General features: G+C 33.1%; 1 protein-coding gene across 1 annotated transcript in view; it reads left to right on the plus strand.

Moving 5' to 3' along the window:
* apolpp (retinoid- and fatty-acid binding glycoprotein apolipophorin) overlaps positions 1-19,912 on the plus strand; it is a 149,538-nt gene that overhangs the window by 68,111 nt on the left and 61,515 nt on the right. Inside the window, exons 19-24 of the mRNA XM_089096953.1 lie at positions 555-730; positions 2,755-2,957; positions 6,460-6,849; positions 11,278-11,481; positions 14,205-14,375; positions 18,995-19,227. Of these exons, the coding sequence (XP_088953079.1) occupies positions 555-730; positions 2,755-2,957; positions 6,460-6,849; positions 11,278-11,481; positions 14,205-14,375; positions 18,995-19,227 (1,377 nt within the window). The remainder of the gene's footprint in view (positions 1-554; positions 731-2,754; positions 2,958-6,459; positions 6,850-11,277; positions 11,482-14,204; positions 14,376-18,994; positions 19,228-19,912) is intronic.

Here is a 19,912-nt window from a genome sequence, read left to right on the forward strand (position 1 = left end):
GAGGTCATGCTATTCACACTAGTTAATCCCTGGCTGAATATAATTGTCTTTTACCCTACATCTATATTAGTTATTGAATTTTTTCTGGGAAAACTTATATATATATATATATATATATATATATATATATATATATATATATATATATATATATATATATATATATATATATATATATATATATATATATATATATATATATATATATATATATATATATATATATATATATATATATATATATATATATATATATATATATATATATATATATATATATATATATATATATATATATATATATATATATATATATATATATATATATATATATATATATATATATAAATATATGTTTTTGTTTTTGAATCTGAAATATGAACTTGGCCTTTGGATTAGTTTTAATTGTTCTTTTTTTATCTTATGTCTTATCCCTGTTTATCTCTTTATTTCTCAAGTAGGATTCAAAGGGATTTAATGGGATGTATTTAATCACTGGGAAAGAGCTGAAATGAGAAGCAGATGATTTAATAATATATCTATTTATATTTCAGAGCTGGTCTTAATGTGATTGGAAGCAAGTATAATGCCCATTTTGCTGGAACTTTAGGTCGCGGATTTTATGCTGACCACACAGGAAGATTTGAGTTAGAGTTTCCTGGTGCCAAAAAAGTCGTCCTTGGACTCCGATCTTCAAATTCAAAGTCCAATGACAGAATTAATCTTAAAGGTAAGAAACTAAACAAATTGGTAAATATTATGTCTAAAACGAACGGTAATTACTGTATGAATTGGTCAATCGGTAAAATGAGAGAATTCATCTTAAAGGGAAGAAACTCAACAAATTGGTAAATATTTTGTCTAAAACGAAACGGGAAATATTGTCTGAATTGTCAATCGGTAACAAAAAAGAGCATTAATATTAAAGGTAAGAAATTCAACAAATTTGTAAATTGGTAAATATTTTGTCTAAAGGGAAACGGTAAATATTGTGTGAATTGTTCAATCGGTAAAATGACAGAATTAATCTTAAAGGTAAGAAATTCAACAAGTTGGATTTCAATTGACCAATTGGTCAATTGGTAAAATAAGAAAATTAATCTTAATAATCAGAATTCCTACGAATTTATAAATATTATGCCAAAGACAAACTCTTAGCGATGTGTTTTTGAAAAAAAAAATTGCCTGAACTCTGATGTACATCAGAAAATTTTACCAGATTTTGAAGAACCACTAACCGATTGGCCATGAACACCGATGAACTTCTTGAAAATGCTGCATGAAATGCTGCTTGAAATAAGGAATTCATTTTGATTAGTCATTTTTAGGTTTATTTCATTTATTGCGTGCTATATTTCTTGTGTGACGTCCGCTGCTAGTTCTGTGCTATTATGGCAAAAATGAGCATTCATTTTTTTTTTTAACAGTCAAATGTTGAAGAAATTGATTACTTGGTACAATAAAGAAATTTATATTAAAGTTGATAATCCTTTTAAATCGGTAGATATTTTGCCTAAAATGAATTCAGAAACATTGAGCCAATTGGCCAATCGTCAAAATTATAAGAATTACTTTTAAAAATGAGAATTCTGAAAAAAAAGTTTTCGAACAAACTTGTTAATTGGTGAAATAACATAAATTAATTTAAAACATTACAGGATTGCAGGAAAAAATGCCTAGTTGAAGCAAAAACCCTCTTCTAAGTCTAAGGTCGAAATATTATGGAATAATTTTTATAATTATTTTATATGTCTTATAATTTTACAAAATAATAAAATTATAATGAAATTATATTATATTTTTAATTGATTACTATTATTATTAATTTTTATTGTTGTTATTAATTATTAAAGAATTAATTATAATGAAATTAATTAAATTGTTATAATAAAATTATAATAATATAATTATATTTTATATGTTGTATATTTTATAATTATTTCATAATTGTTTTAGTAATTTTATAATAACTTTATATGCATAGCATCTTTTCTGTATTTTTTTTTAATAAATCCCCCCCCTCCCCTAAGAACGTTAACTGAAACTTTCTTTTTAATGCACAAACTTTCACTGTAAAAAATATAACCAAAATGGGAATTAAAAAATTTAGGTCTCATTGGAATTACCTAATGTACATTTACAGTAATGATGTAAGTCTAAGCGTCGAAGAACTTGTTTGAATGCAATACAACCTGTTATAGCATCCAATATCAAACAGTTCGTGGCAATGAATTGTATATAAGGAGAGATTCGACCCAATAGTAAACGAAACTCTTAAAACAGACTTTGAAAATAATAAATTAAGAATAATCGCTATTTAAATTGATTCCAAATAAAATGCATTAGATTATTGTTATTCCCCCGAATGCCATTCAAGAAATTGATAAACTATTTAAACACTAATGACAGAAGAAAAGAACCAAATGACCTTGCACAAAAACATTTTGGTCACAGGGCCACATTTTTTATAAATTAAAAACGAATTAAAGTAATTTTTTTTAATTTTCTGTTTTAAATAAGTTTACGAAAACCTACTCATCTTTTCGTCGCAACTGGAACACAGGCTAGAACTTTCCTTGTTGTTTAGCTTAATCATTCAATTATTTTTTTTTAATTAGCCGTTATTTTGCTATCACTGTTATCATTAATTTGTTATATTATATACCCTTACTTCCTCTAAGTCCAAAAAGAATAAGTTTCCCATTGTAATCTTTTTATTTTATTTATTATTATTACTATTGTTATTTTGTTTAGGAGCTTTAGAAGCAACTCTCCCCAGTGGTGAAGAATATCGTATAGAAACAGATAATCGCCTCACAGACGTAGATAGTCGGAAGTTGACATTTGCAGCACAGTCAGATATTAAATTTTTCACTCCTGCTTTTCGTGATGGACTTTTCCATGTCGATCTAGGAAGAAAAATTAATTCAGCTGGTCTAAGAACCACAGTTGGACGTGTAAGTATTGGAATAGAACATAAAATTTTTCAGTTGATCACAAATACATAAATACACAAGCTTGAGGACAACACACATGGCTAGTGGCATACTTCACAAACAGAGACAAAAGCCATCTTAAACAAACTCTTGTGCCAAAAAAAACTAATCTGGGTTGTGTAACTGTATCTCTGAATGAGAATTTATCATAGAGGTCGAGAGGGGACGCAACTTGAGCCTTTACTTTAAGCTTAAATGACACTGCTTCTAATTTCCTTTACCCAAGATGGTCCTGGATTTCAATTCAGGATTTGGATTTCAGGATTCCAGGATTTCTGTTAAACTGACTTCCCTCTAAATTTCAGAACTCTTAAAATTAATCACGAATTCTTATATTAGTCAAGACTTCTAAGTTATTACTTAGAAGTCAATCTGACAATACTGAATAATTGGACAGCTTAAGAGAGTACATACGGGAAAATCCTCAGAGGCTGACCCTCGAGAACTGCTCAAGGATATTTCTAAACCCTCCTTCTAGATCTCCAGCCATTTTCATTCCTTTCTTTTTATGATAAGTAAAATTACAATTTCGTAAGCCACATTGGCCTGCCATAACAAAGAAAATAAAAACAACAAACAACAGAAAACAGAGAATGGGGTTTTATAAGGCCGAGGAAAATACTTGACGAAACAAAACGGATATAGTTTGAGCTTCATTGCTACAAGAAAAAGTTAGAAGGAAACACATTCACATTTCTGAACGAAAATGTGAAGGAAACGACCCGGGTAAAAACAAACAACGTAGAAAGAAAACAGAAAAAACGGATAAAGGCCTAAATTCTAAGAATTAAAGAGCCTAAAAACCAAGCAACGCGGAGAACCATAAAAAAATAACAAACAGTAAAAAAAAAGATTGTAAAAAAAATTGTAAAAAAATAAATAAGATATTAAAGAGACAAAATAAAACTAGATTAAAATAAATACAGATACAAAAATATTAAAAAAAAAAACAAACAATAAGTAAAATTAAAAATTGAAAAGCCAAAGATCCTAATTTCAGAAGCGAGCCAGTCACCAAAATTTCCGATTGGCAAAAAATAGTACTTCTTGAATAATGCTATATTAGTGACTCAATTAATAAAAATTCTTTCATTTGCTAGTTAAATGAACCCAATTAGGTAGCTTGGGGAATACTACGTCAGATTTTGTCTAAATTTGATTAGTGCTTTTCTTGCACTATCTCTTTTTAATCTAAGAGGTTGAGGGCAAGTGTCCCCTTGTGATTGTGAGAGTGACACAGAATTTATCTTATGGATGAATTTTTGTCTAAATTTGATTGGTGCTTTTCTTGCACTATCTCTTTTTAATCTAAGAGGTTGAGGGCACGTGTCCCCTTGTGATTGTGAGAGTGACACAGAATTTATCTTATGTATGAATAAACTAACAGCTTCGTGTCTAATAAAACCGAAATAACAGTCACTTGTTTTAAAATCACCCGTTTCCTGTTCAGAGCCAAACGTAAATTTTTATATTTGTATATTTCAAAAGCCTCTCTGTATTGCTAGGTCACACCCTTGTAATGTGAAATCAAACTACCCCGATCGAGTAAAATGTTATGGGACGGGTAGTCAGAAATATGCTAAAAAAGGGCTATAAATGCTCTCGGCAAGGGCTGGATCATTATTTTCAGGTTTTTCATCTTTTTGAGGGCATTATCAATTGAAATTCTGAGATATTCTCTCCGTAAGAGGCTGTTCTGTCCTTCCGATGTACCATAAACTTTAGGAGTAAGAAATTCTGTAGACACCCAAACTATTAAACACAGGAACGGGATCCTTACCCAGAAAAATCTGATTTAATAGTTTTACCAGGATTATAATAAGGACAAATATTTTTTTCGTTTAGATTTCCTGCAGTTTGGTCGAAGGAAGATTTCCTGCAGTCTGGTCTTCCTATTATAGAAGGAAGACCAAGATAGACAAATTTTCCTTCATTTTTCTGAGTTCTCCATCTATTGTCTCCATCTATGTTTATATACTGTGGTCACGGTTTAACAAACACCTTTGACCATTTTTAGACTAGCTTGTGTGGAATTACAACGCATAAATAGTTAAATAGACTAAATGGTTGAGAAACATTTGTCTAAGCCAAACCATGGATATTTTTTTAGTTTCATCGTAATGAAGAATAGTACCTTGGTGGGGGATTAGGTACTTGTCTGTTAAATGAAATACACTCAAGAATTACGCCGTGTAAGATCTGACGGAAACCGGTTTGCCTCTCTGGGCTCGGTTATGATTTGCTTATTTTGAGTGAGAAAAACTACGATGTATGTATATTTTAATTAAATATTTAATATTAGGATGTGGTTCGGGGGTTAGGTTATGCGTTCTGCGCGGAGACTACAAGCCCCATCTATGTTTGTAAACTCTTTCAATGACAAGATTTATTCAAGAGATCGGATACCCATTTCCAAATATGACATCTTGAGGTGGTAAAAATCTGAGTCAAGAAAACACCCTGAACACACAAGTATTACTCTGTCAACTAAGAATGTCACTATCTCTCTCTTCACAGTAGAAGAATGATTAGAAGTATGTTTATATTGAATATATGAATATTGGTATATCAAGATGTACAGAAGCTTCCTGTACATATTGTACTTAAAACATATGGCATCCTGGGGTGTTAGGCTATCTATAAAAGGAAGACACGTGTTCACCCCCCCCCCCCCCCCAGTTCTTTAGCAAATTGAAGCTTCGTATCTATGGAATTAAGCAAACCAAAGAAAGATTCTACAGATTCTTCCCCATGTCCCTACAAATAAATAAAGTTTTACAATTAAATAGTTTATTAAAACTTAGTGACATAAACTATTATTCAACGCTTATCTTATCATGGAAAATCATGGCGAGGGGTTTATCACCCCACTTTTCGTCTTGCTCTTAAATTTAGTAAGACAGAAAAAAAGTAAGACGGAAAAAAAGTAAGAAGACGTTAAAAAAATTGCATATTTTTATTCTATTATATGTTATATTTTTTTCTATTATATTCTATTCATGTTTTACTCTTTTTCCTCACTTCTTTTTATTCAATTTCATTTTTTTATTCTATCATTTCTTATTCACATTCTATTCCATTTTCTAGTTTCTTTTTATTTTATTTTCTTATTTCTTTCTATTCTATTTTATTCTATTTCACGTTTTTGTATTTGTATTCTATTATTAGAAGAAGGCCTGTAGGCTCCCCTGCAGCTATGGGTATTAGTCCGAAAGCCTATCCCAAGAAAATTTTGAAATTTATATTAAAACTAAGCGTAATGACTTGTACCTTGTGAGGCATGAGCATCCACCTTTTTTCGAAATATAGTACGTTTCGCTCGATCATGATGAATAGACCTGATTGCACCTATCTATATTTTATTGCCAGGCTCACAGAGTGTACCAGATATAATGATTTTTTTTTCTTATTTTAAAACTAAATTATAACAGCTATTTTAGATTGATCTATTTATGTTTTTTAGTTTACTTTTTCTGCTCCGCGTCTTGGCCACAATATTGATGGTAACCTCAACCTCGACGTGTCCTCAGAATCTTACAAACTAGTAGCTACTGGACAAAGAGGACCCAGTTTTATCAGCCTCGACTCTGAAGGGAAACTGACCTTACTTGGAAGTAAAGCGAACATCAATGGTCTCATTCATGTGAAAGCACCCCGAATGGACTGGAAAGAAGTTAAATTGACTTTGATCAGTAGTAATGAAATGGGAAAGGGGAAATTTGAATTTTCAGAGAAGATCAATATCTTTTATGCTGGTAATATCAATATGGCAGTTGAAGCCAAAGCCTCAAATAAGGAAGCTTTAGAAGCAATGCTTTCCTTGGATACTCCCTTTGAAGGCTATAGACGACAAGTAAGTGTTTGATTCTTTTTGTGTCTGAGTGTTTGATTAACCCCTTTGAAGGCTATAGACGACAACTGAGTTTTTGATTCTTTTAATTTTCATCGCTGAGTCTTATATATCAATTCTTCTATTTCTGTCCGATTTTGAAGTAAGGCTTTACTATTAATATGATGCAGTATCAACTAGATTTACTGTACTTCTACCGTGCGAAGTGTTGCAGCCGTATTGATCGGCGACGAAAGGGGTTGTGGGGCACATTTTTTCGTCATTAATCAAATGCTGTAGCAGTCAAACCCTAAAAAAATTTAAGTGATATTTCTGTTTATCCATTTTCTGCTTAAAAGAAATATGATGACAACATTGCTTGAAAACTGTCTTAAAATACGGTGTTTCTGGTGAAAACCAACTTCCTCCTTTCATCAACCAATTTTGTTACTTTTGAAGTGCACCATAAATATAAGCTAATGCTTTATTACTTTACAAAAATCTTAAAACAGCTGTATTTATGCTGTTATTTCCGAAAATGTAGACTGTACAATCCAATTAACCTATTGGGGCGCCAAACATAATGCCGATCATATAATACCAATGCATTTTATCTATTACCAAGTGATTGTTACCATAAACAATTTACTAAAAAGTATAAAATTTCGTCATTGCGCTGTACCTCTGCAACGAAGACAAAATTTCCTACTCTCAAAGGTAACGGAACCGAATAAAAGGTAGACTAATTAGCATAATCATGGAGCCCTCACCATGCTTTGGTTAAAGGCTTCTTGGCTGTTAGTACCTGCCTACCAATTTTCCTAGAAGAGGCAAACGCAACTGAAAACCCATTCCAACGGCCATTTTGGCCCAAGGAGTTCGCTCCGTAAGTTTAAAATGGTTCTGAGCTTTTCATGCAAAACTCGGAGAAAGGGAGTCTGTCTCTGAAAATCATCCTCTCTCCCTGCTGATCCAGGGTACTTACCCTATGGATTTAAAACCAGTGTGTGAAAAAAATATCAGCCTACCTTTCTCCTGAAAAGTTGGCAGTGGGGAAGGTGCTGCAAGGGACTACGGGCCAACTTTGTTGCTCCAGTCATAAAGTTTAAAGATTATTTTACAAATTTTATTTTTAGAAGCTGAAAAATTTCGATATTTCTGCTAAAAATCTGGTACAGAGGGCGGCTAAGTGGTTGGTGTGCTGGGTTGAGAATTCTTTGTCCAAGGGGCACAGGTTCGATCCCTGGCGTGGCCAGTTATTCCGTTTTGGAAGAGGGTCAGTGGTGTGACTGTAAGCTCAGCCAGAGTCAAACCAGCTCTGAATGGGTACCTGGAGAAATCTGGGGAAGGTAAGCAGGAAGGGTGTGCGAAAGCATAGGTTGGCTGGCCCCCACTTCCTGGCTGAAGGGCCACTAAACGGAGATCAGCACCACCGGTTTGGACCTAAAATGTTTAGTGCCGTCATACTTACAGAGGGGGGAGGCAAGGGTTGACGGTTGTGATTTGTGATTAAAACCATTATGATTGAAAATGATAGGGTGTTTTCGGCTAAGAAGATGTGCAGTGTGACTACTTTTCTTTAAAAAAAAAGGGTGATAGGAGAAAGGAGAAAATTTGAGAGGTCATCGGCCCACTTAGGTTCTCAAATCACGCAGAATGAAAATCCAGGCGTGACTCTGGTTCAAATAATTTCTATGGTGGCTACTGTTCTTCTGATACTTTGCGGATGTTAAGTATGTAGGGGATCACAAGGAAAGTAAATGGCGCAAGGAATATCAAATACCCGTTTACAGACAGCACAATGGCTTTTAGTTGTCTTCAGACAAGACAACCGCTGGCAATTTTTCGGTCGTTAGTTTTTCAAGGTTAGGTAGGCGTAACCTCGAGGTGAAATAGTATGTTGTTGAAAGTTTTCAGTATGAAGTATGGATCCTTAGTATGAGCTGTTCAATATAATCCTTGAAAAAATGATTAAACCGTAGAACTTCATTTTTCTATACAAAATTTGTTAATGACACGCACCATTTTGAAATCCTTGAGGAGGTTACAACTTCCTTGCTGAGATGTCCATCGGAAAAAATAAGTGCATGTTTTACCTTGTTTGGAGTAGTATCACGTGATAATTTTAGTTTGTTGAGACACAAAGTTGGCTTGCAGCTCCTTTGATACCCCACCCTGCTTCTCCAAAGCGCTAACTTTTTTTTAAAAAAAGGTAGGGACAGTGAATCTTATTGGGACTAGAGCACGCAACAATTTTCAGTCTGATCGATTGAACCAAGGTGGCCACTGACTTCTATAGCCCCCTCCCTCCCACCCTCCTCCCAAATATCGTGCCCTCCTCCCAAAAATACGCATGATGCATCATGCAACGATTTTCAGTTTGTATGACAAGAGGACCAAAGTGGGCTAATGGCCTCTCCAAAATCCCTTATCAACCGCCATCACCAAAGTTTTAGTTGAAAAATAAGCATATGGCACTTTCTTAAACAATGATCATGTAATAGTTTCCTGTCATTATGATTGATATATAATTTGGATGTGGGAGGAGTAGGGAATGTATGAGGAACAGTGGGCTCATTTTTGTCCTCCAGCTGAACAGATTAAAAATCTTGGATGATTCTGGTTTAAAATTAAAGCAAAATGTCCACCTATACGCTAACTTGATGGAAGAAGGGCTGGCAAGTATTTTTGAAGGTGCTTGGCCCCACTTTGGCCCTCCGATCATGCAGATAAAAAAATTTTCACTGATTCTGTAAAATAAGGTTCAACTTTGCTACTTTTATGCTAAAAGCTCGTACTGGGAGTGATGGGATGGCATTGATGTGGCATTGACGGGAGTGGTGGGATGTTCTCTCACATGCTCGTACTTTGCTTCTCCAATAAGATGGTCAAATGTCATTGCATGATTTTGCTTTAGACATGCTGCAACTTGTTAATTTTGCTGCTAAGAAGTTTGCAATGGGAGGCGCTAAAGGTTATTGGGGGGGGGGGACAACCTCCTTTATACCTCCAGTAAACTAGAGATAGAGAATTCTTGCATGATTCTGCCTTAAAAAAGGTGCAACAAACTGCAAAGAAAATGGTTTGGAGGGGTCTGGTGTGTGTGTGGGGGGACGGGGGGGGGGGGGTTGTTGGCAGGATCATAGGCCTGCTTTGTGCTTCTTATTGATACCGACTGAGATTCATTGCATGACTTTGGTAAAAAACGATCTGCAGAACGCCTACCTATTTTTCTAGCAGGTTGGACGTGACGTATGCAGGCATGAGGGGGGGGGTGTGTCAGAGATGTTGACAAAGAGGAGGAGGAAGGGAGGTACAACTATTAAAATTGAACGAGTTACGTTTATGCCCATGTTACGTTTATCCTAACGTTACACCTACGTCAAAGTTCCAAGGATTATTCTATTCAGTTTCCTTATTTTATGGTGTGCCACTCAAAGTGCTACAGTTTTGTATCTTATTCTTATTTTTGTTTCTTGTTTTTGCCAAAATTTTAGTGGTGTCAGAAAATTAACGAAGACAAATTTTAGCCAATGAAAACCCAAAAATGACATATATATATATATATATATATATATATATATATATATATATATATATATATATATATATATATATATATTAAAATAAGTAAATTCTATGTTTATAAGTAAAGTGACAGTGTTTGATTTTATTAATTAAAAATATAAGGTAGATTGAAAAATAAAAATAAGCTAATATAAGAAGAAAAAAAACAATCCAAACAAAAAGTTTTTTTTAGTGAGTAGTTTGGCTTTTGGCTTTTGCAAAAATAAAATAAAAAGGCAAAACTTAAATAAATTCAGTTTTTATATATTCTATTAATATGTGTTCTATTATATTCTATTCATTTTTTACTCTACTCTCTTATTTCTTTTTATTCTATTTTATGTTTTTGTATTTTTATTCTACTATACTCTATCCATATTTTCTTTCATTTTCTTCTTTTTTTCTATTTTATTCTATTTCATATTTATATTTTTATTCTATCTTGCTCTATTCCACATTTGCATATTTTTGTTGTATCATGTTATATTTTATTCTCTTATATTCTATTCATATTTTACTCTTTTTTCTCATTTCTTTTTATTCTATTTCATGTTTTTATTCTATTATTTCTTATTCACATTCCATTCCATTTTCTAGTCTCTTTTTATTCTATTTTCTTTCTTTTTATTCTATTTTATTCTATTTCACATTTTCGTGTTTTTATTCTATTATGTTCTATTCACATTTTATTCTATTTTCTTCTGACGACAGCTCAGCGGAGGTTTCTTCCAGAATATGTTCATTCTTTTCTGACTTCACCTGGGCAATAAATAATATTATATATAAATAATATAATAAATAATTGTATTGTTCTACGAGTTTTCTTACATCTTCTTTTGCCAGTGTGACTTTGCAAGCTATTTATGATTTTAATGCTTTTTTCAGAGTTTATCAGCAAGATATAAGGGTATACCAAATAAGCATGATGCTTCGATTGTTCTTCAGTGGAACCCAGTGTCTTCCCGGCAACCAGCTGAGATTAAAACAGACATTTTATTTGAAGAAACTATGGACAGTATGCTTTTCAAAGCTATAACAAATACACCATTCAAGGAATATGACCAAGTTGAATTTAGAATTGATTCTAGGGTAAGAAAAATAATTTTATATTTATTTATAATTCAGTAAAATCCTTTTAAAATATAGGACATTGTCTACTTTATTTGCAGCATCACTGTCCCTGTACTAATAATTATAGTCGTTATACCAGTGACAACATTAAATAATTAATGTGTAATAAAATTTGAACATAATAATAAAATAAATAATAATAATGATAATATTTTCGTCTAACAATAAATTTGTGAACATTTCTTAATCTTAATGCTTCTCTTATACTATGTATGAGTGAAGTAGTACTTAAAATCAAAGAATTGAAGTGAAAACACTTTAAGGGACAAATATGCAAAATCTGAAGAAAAAACTGCAAATTTTTAAATATACCGATCATATTAAAAAAAAAAAAAGATAATAATTTGTTCATAAATGCATTCTGAGATGACGCTGACTATAGACTACATATGAAAAACGAACGAAGAAAAAGACACAACTAAACGAAAGTGATTCTCAGCCAGGTGATAAAGCGAAAAGACAAAGCAGATATTTTGGCAAAGGCTTCTGCTAAGCCGCTTTCAATGCCTTCCAGTTGTGCACTTTGCTATTTTGCACTTAATCGACTGTAGAATATACGAATATACGAGTAGAATACTCGTATTTCACGAATAGGGTGTCCTAAATGGTTAAAATAAGGACCTCAGTCCTATTTATTTTTGGCAGTGGGCATCCTAAATACTTTGTAATACCCAACGATAACCCAATGATGCTTGTTTGTGTGATTTCTGAGTCTATTATTTTTTTTTTGTTTATTTGTTGGGAGTCACCACAACGCCTATCGAATATTATTCTCTTAAAACTAGAGGTAGAGAGGGAGATGAGAGGAGAGCATGAAAGAGAGAACGTGAGAAATGAGGGATAGAGAGAGAGAGAGAGCGAAATTCCCATGGGTTAGTAGCAGGGCCGTATTCAGGATTTTTGTTCGGGGGGGGGGGTTACCCGATATTTTTCCCGTGGACTTTGTCTAACATCCTCGAGAAACATTACGTTAGCTCAAGACCGTTAGTCCGCCCCTTGCGAACGAGGACGCGTCCTCTAGGCATACTTTCGTATCTTTATGGTTTTTTTTTTTTTTTTTTTTTTTTTTTTTTTTTTTTTTTTTTTTTTTAGGTAACGCAAAAAAAGACAAGTATTTACATACAGTTAAATACCGCTACAGTTAACCACTGTAGCTTTTTGATCCTCTTCATGTGGAAAATCGCTCTTCTCTTATCCCAGTCCGAAATTGAACTGAACTGACAATCTTGCACTCTTATAACATTTACCTCGAGCCCCCATTGATCCTAATTTACTATTCAAGGTCTGGCCTTGCATAATAAGGCGAACATGGGGTTACCTAATTGTGTAAGCTGATCACAACCTTTTACCCACAAAATTGCAATAGGATTTTTGTATGTCACAAAATGCAAAAGGATAATAGCGGATATTAACCCTAATTTACTATGCAAGGTCATGTGAACATGGGGTTACCTACGGTTACCTAATTGCGTAAGCTGATAAGCACCGTTTACCCACAAAATGCAATAGGATTTAGTGTGGGAGCATATTTTTTTTCTGGTAAGGTTTTGTCTTTACAGGTATTTTTTAGACTAATTTCCGACTCGGTCAAAAATTTCGGGAGGGGTTCAAACCGGGTAACCCCCCCCCCCCTCTGGATACGGCCTTGGTTAGTAGCATTATATATAAATTAATCAGTTTTAATCAGTTAGTTAATCTTGTTTGTTGTTTCCAGTTATCTTGATTATTATGGTTAGTTTAATATTATTTTTTGTCAATTTTTTGACAAATAAAACCATTTTTTTTTCAAAATAAATATCATTTTCAGTATAATTTTTTATGACACTCAAGTCGTTTAAATGGTTCTGAGAGAGGATAAGTAGCACCATCAATATTAATAAGCCTTGATTAGCCTTATGATGTTTTTTTTTTTTATTTTGTTTTGTTGATGTTGTGACTAATAAAATAAATCCTGTTCGGAATACAAATCGTTCTCAGTGGAGAACAAATGACGTAATATCCTTTTGACGTTTTGGGGGGGACAGAAAATCTAATTCCGCTTGTGGTAATTTCTATTCATTTTAAATTGGAACTGATCATTAACTTTAATCAATAATTTGCTAAGCTACATTCTGCGGATGAAGGATGACAGATTTCCGGAGATCGTCCTTTTCGACCGACTGTCTAGGGCTAAACGGAAAGTAGGTCGTCCTGGTGTGGGGTGGGGGGGATATATAAAGAAATATTTAATTTAAATGGGAACTTCCTGGGAGGGAGTAAAGAGGGAGGCTTTGAACAGATTGGAGTGGAGAAGTGTCCATAGCTCTGTTGCCCTCAGGCGACTTGGTGCTGCAATGAGTTGCTAGTAGTAGTATTAATTTTAATTATTTGTTATAGGATTTATTTGTTCATCTATGGCAGTATTTGGTACCTTATATATGATCTGATTATTTATTTTAATTTTCATTCGTTTTGGGTTTTGTTTTTTTCGGGGATAGTAATTCTGTTGTTTTAGGTCTGAACAATTAGGAATTTATTCACTCTCGTCTTAGGTTTTAATAAGGCTAATTTTTTTTCTTTGAAAACTTTCTTTTTCAAAAACTTTTCTTTTCAACTAATAAAGAGAAATAGAGGGTTCGAAGCTGCTTGAAGAATCAATGATTTTTTATGTACCTTTTAGTCAAAAGGAAACATTGTTTCAGGCGTCAAACAACAAGAAAACGTATGATGTCGATGTAAGAGCTGGCTTGTCAACAGCCAAAAATCTGAAACTCACAGGAAAGTTTGATATGCAAGATAAGGCCAAAGTTATTGATGTTTCTCTCACCGCTAGCAACTTGCAACCTTACCGATTCTATACAACTTTGGTACAGGTAAAACTTAGAATTATGCAATATTTGGACAGGTTAAGGATACAAAAAACCAAGATTTTGAAGCACTCTAGATTAAAGTAGCCGGCTCTTTTGTGGACACTAGATACCAACCAAAACTTAAAGGAACTGTATAGGATTAACGTAACTGCAGCGTAACTGTAACAACTGTTTTATTGAATTAAGGTATTGAAAATTATACACGTAGACTTATACAAGGCAGACAGAGAGGTAAAGTTCGATTCATCTCCTTTAGCACAAGAAATAAACCAACAACAATAACAAAAATTAATAATTCCAAAAAGAGGAAGAAGAAGAGAGGAAAGGGGAGAAGGGGGACTAAAAGCTATCCTAAGTGATAAAATTCTACGCGAAACGTAATTATATTAAAAGTAATTATAAAAAAATTGTGAAACATAACTAAAAACAAATTACAAAAAGCCATGATGAACAAAATTATAACACAAAAATAATACGATTATAAAATTATAATAAGTCTATGGTACAAGAGGTCCTTTCGGCCAAGGAATCCTCCCCTTCTCCCCCTCCCCTCTTCCCTCGCAAGGGTGTGCTCAACTTGTATATGTGTTAATTCGTGCATCTACAGGCTGAAGGTGGACGCGTTACCTTGGCATTTTAGTGTTCTAGTTAAGTATATTAGTATATTTACAGGGCATGTTTTTTGTACTTTTTCGCGGTTTTTGTAGTGATGTTATATTGCACAAAAATTGAGAACAACAAAATAACCCCTTCCTAGCTATGCTATTGATCGTGGGTTGCCTACCCATTATATAGTATTTACAGGCATGAATATATAATAGGATTGAGATTACTTGTCCAGGACATCGACTTTTGATGATAGAAGAGCATCGCCAAGTGTGGAGAATCATGTAGTGACTTTTGATGATAGAAGAGCATCGCCAAGTGTGGAGAATCGCCAAGTGTGTAGTGATAAAGATGGGCTCAGGGTTGCACTAAGCTTCCATTCAACTGTAGGATCCCTGACTTCTTGCTGTCTCATTCTGAGCCAGCTTAAGCGTTCTGTGTAGATTTGAGAATAATCTATTAGTGTCTGACCTGCAGTGGTGGGACTTATTGCTTTTCTTGAGGCCATAACAATTGTCATGATTTTAATTTAAAATTGCGACGTGGAAAGTTATAACGTCGAAAGACAACTATCGTGTTGGCATTTTGACTGACGAATGCAAACGTTTTGACCTAGAGTTGTTAGGATTCTCAGAAACTCGTCCTTCAGGGCTAGGAAACGTGAAATTAGGTGGTTTGAAATTTGTTTCAAACCACCAATTTACCACTTTGTGTTTCAACCACTTTACTGTAGGCAACGCTATAGCGTTGCCTATAGTAAAGGCCATACGGCTCAAATGTTTTATTTTTTTTATTATTATTTTTTTTTCCAGAGGCACTTTATATGGAAGGGGTCGTCGTATAAACTTCAATGTGGACTCATTCGTATGGGAATCGCGAGTTCTAGCGCCCTTTGTAAGGTTCAAAAGTGATCGGAGGGCAACTAGCCCCCTCCCCTCCAAGCTCTTTTTTCCCAAATACATCCAATCAGAATTTTAAGATGGTCATTATGTCCAAAATAGTCAAAAGGTAAAGTAATTAAAATAATCATGCCTCGGGGGTTAACAAAACATCCCACTCCCCCCAGGGCAAGGGTTGTAAGTTGTGCAAGCTGTCCATTGTTCATATATAAGGTTTTCGACAAAAGGTTAATCGTATAGACTTCGGAAAAGGCTCATTCGATTTAAATCGAAAATTGTAGCTCCGTTTTTAAAAGTCAAGAATAATTGGACGGTAAGCACCCCCTCCCCCCCTCCACGCTGTTTTTTCTTAATGCTTTCGATCAAAATCTTTAGTAAGCCATTTTGTACAAAATCGTCCAAATGTCAAACAGCTATGGTTCTGGTTTTGAACCCCCCCCCCAGCCCTAGGGGAAAGGTTTAAGTTATACTAGCAGCCCATCGTTAACATATAGCGCTTCTATGGAAGGCCTGGTCGTATAAACTTTGGAGGAAATTCATTCGACCAGGAATCGAAATTTATTATGCCCCCTTTAAAAATCGAAAGTGATGAAAAAGTAACAAGCCCCCCCCCCTTGTGCCTTTTTTCCCCAAATGCAACTTATCAAAATTTTGAAATAGCCATTTTGTTCAAAATAGTCCAAAATTCAAATAACTAGCTTAGGGTTGAGAAATCCTCCATAGCCCCTGGGGCAAGGATTTTAACTTGTGTAAGTTGCCCGTTATTAGAGCATAGAAGTTTTTGTGGATAGAGTGGTCGTATTAACTTTGGAGGGGACTCAATTGATCGGAAATCGAAACTTTTAGTTCTATTTTTAAGAGTGATCAATGGGCAACTAGCCCTCGCCCCACTTTCCCAAAGGGCATCCGGTCAAAATTTTGAGATTGCCATTTTGTTCAAAAAAGCTCAAAGGCCAAATAACTATGTTTCCGGGGTTGAACCCCCGCCCCCAATCCTGAGGAAATTGCTCAGAGTTGATATTGTTACTTTGATACTCGTTTTAATGCTTTGATGAACGTTTGATGTTGACAAAAAAGTTTGATTTTGAAATAAGGGATATTCAAAAACTTGAAATTTTGTGCAATAAAAGCGAACAAAAATTAATTTAAAAAAATCTTTACAAAAAAGAAGTTTTTCATAGAAAAGTAATGCCATTTTTAACTTAAGATCAGCAGATACAAATGCCTGTTAAAATTCAAACTCAAAGCAACCAGAAATTATTATTAAAGAATAAATGAAACCCAAAACGAACAGAAATTAAATAAACAATCATAGCAAATAACATACAATGAGTAATGATATAAATGAATTAATAAATCTTAAAGCGAGTAATGCTTAAAATGAATACGCAAATAAAGCTTAAAACGAAAAAAAAATTTGCTATTGAAGTATAAATGAAACCCAAAACGAAGAGAAATTAAATAAACAATCCATGCAAACAAAAATAAAATAGATACTAATATAAATGAATAAATAAATCTTATAACGAGTGAAACTTAAATTGAATATGCAAATCAATTGTAAAACAAACAAAGATCACTACAGACAAGAGTTTTGGTGTTACCTACTTCCCTTAATGCAGAATTTTGAGACCTACTGCGTCATAGGTACTCTATTGAAAACTAAGTGTGCCTTTAGCAGTCTTGAAAACTAAAAACAAAATCAAATTGAAAATTTTATGTGTACTAATATTAATTGTTTAAATATCCATCAGTTCAAGATTTTATTTCACTGTAATCTTTATTTTCGTTTTCAATGCTGAGAAAACTGGGAAAGAAAATATTTGAAAACGAATTATATTACAAATATTTTCTTTTGTACTTAATATTGAAAATGAATATTAAAATTAATGTATAATTTTGAACTGATGAGCTTTCAGCAATTAATATCATTATACATCAAATATTCAGTTTAATTTATTAGTTGTTTTTAAGATTGTTCAAAACGAATATACTTTCACTGCAAACAAGAGATTAGATACTGCCCGCTTGCCTAACAGTAAAAACCTAATGCCTACTGTGTCATTGGCGCTTCACTGAAAACGAATTATATTACAAATATTTTGTAATTAGGGTCGTGAGTATCAAACTATTCATGGTAATGAAGGAGAGACCCAATAGTGACCGAAACTTGAAAAAACGATACTCTTTTTATACTGATATCATATATATGAAACTCATTCAGTTTAATGTTACCTATCGAAAGCTACGAGCCTGATAAAATTTGCCTTATTAATCGAAGAAAGGGGAAAATAACCCCAAAAAATTAATTCATCTAAATGAAAATCATACAATTAGATTTGGCATATTAGAGAACTCTACAATCGACGTTTGAACTTGCCATCTTCCAAAAATGTGGAATTGTTTTTTTTTTCTCAGTTAAAGCGTCATACTGCAATCTTTCAACATCTTCTGTGGATAAATTTTATTTAATTTATTCAGTTTTAGTTATTTAAGAAATTAGTTATGGAATTATTTTACGTTTAATTTCTGCATTTTGTTTAATTTCGTTAGTAATCTTGTTTAACAATTTTCATGTTCGTTTAATTGATAAATTTGCTTTGATTGATTATATTCTTTTAATTTTCAAACTGTATCTTTTCTTTTGGGTGTTGATTGCTAGTTGTGGAGTCGGCTTCAATGGCAAATAGATTATAAAAACTGAAGCTGGTAAATTTGAATTACTTTTTTTTATCGTAACCGATTTTAAAAAAAATGTAATTTGGGCTTAACTCGAGTTTAATCACATGATTTGATTTAATTTCACTGATCAATTTACGTAATTTACATTATATTGAATTAATTAACAAATTTTTAGTGGATTTTTTAGTTTATTTTTCTGTAGATTACAAGTGTGATAATCCGCTTTAATGGCACGCACATTTCTAAATGTGCAGTTGAAAAATTTTAATTAATTTTATTTAATTCTAAATAAATTTGAATTGAAAATAAATCTCTTAGAAATTGAATTCAAGCTTTTTGGAATTTTTAATGGTATTTAAGTAATTTCCCATCAATTTGATTTATCAATTTTATTTTAAACGATTATGTTCATGTTTTAACCACTTTTATGATTAGGGTGCTGAATACAAGTTTGAGAGTCGAGTAGACTTCAGTGGCTCATACATTTCAACATCTGCAGCTGGTAAATTCACATCTTTGGACGTTTTTGATTTCAAAGGAATGGTTGATAGTCCTGCTTTAAATGTAAACAAGTATGAAATGGTATTCTACAACAGAATGGAAAAGAGGAAACAAAATACAGCAGAATTTTCAGTTAAGAAGGCAGCTGATGTTTTTGCCCTGTTAAGGTAAGACCAATTACAAAGGAGCCTTTGAACGTTGGGAGAAGTTTTGTTTTCGGATTGAACAATTCTCCAGATTTATTGAAAACGAATCTGTCTTTTTTTTTTATTTCATCAAAATCGAAACATCTATTCAAAATACAAATTGCTTTCTTATCATGTTTTTACTTACTTTGTATGTATAAGAAAATTTTTGTTCCAAACAGCGTGTATATGTTATCGTGAATGTCCAAAATTGGTGAATATCGATATTCAACGGTGAAAGTCCGAAATACCTTTTTTCCTCCTTGGATCTAGTCATCATTGCCAGTCAACTTTTTCAGTCTGATGCAAGGTTTGATAACGAAAGGTTAGGTTTGGTTAGCTTAGGTTTTTAACCCTTATCTGATATTTAGTACCAAATTTAACCTAAACTAATCTAACCTAAACTAACACAATCTAACCTAACTTTAACTTTTACCATCATAGCTTGCACAGGACTGAAAAAGCTGAATTGCAAGGCTAATTGAATCCAAGCAGAGAAAAAGGAATTTCGAACATTCACCGGTGAATGTCGACATTAACCAGATTTTGGACATTCATGGTAACATATATACAGTTCAAAATATTTGTATACACGCAGGGGGTCGAAGCACGCTAACTAGCAGTTCTTGAGTTTTCTTTTTTTTATCTATTCTTATTTTACTTTTTT

The sequence above is a fragment of the Artemia sp. Qi Xiang Cuo genome, chromosome 11, assembly GCF_049724085.1.
Source record: "Artemia sp. Qi Xiang Cuo chromosome 11, ASM4972408v1, whole genome shotgun sequence".
Taxonomy (NCBI): Eukaryota; Metazoa; Arthropoda; class Branchiopoda; order Anostraca; family Artemiidae; genus Artemia; species Artemia sp. Qi Xiang Cuo.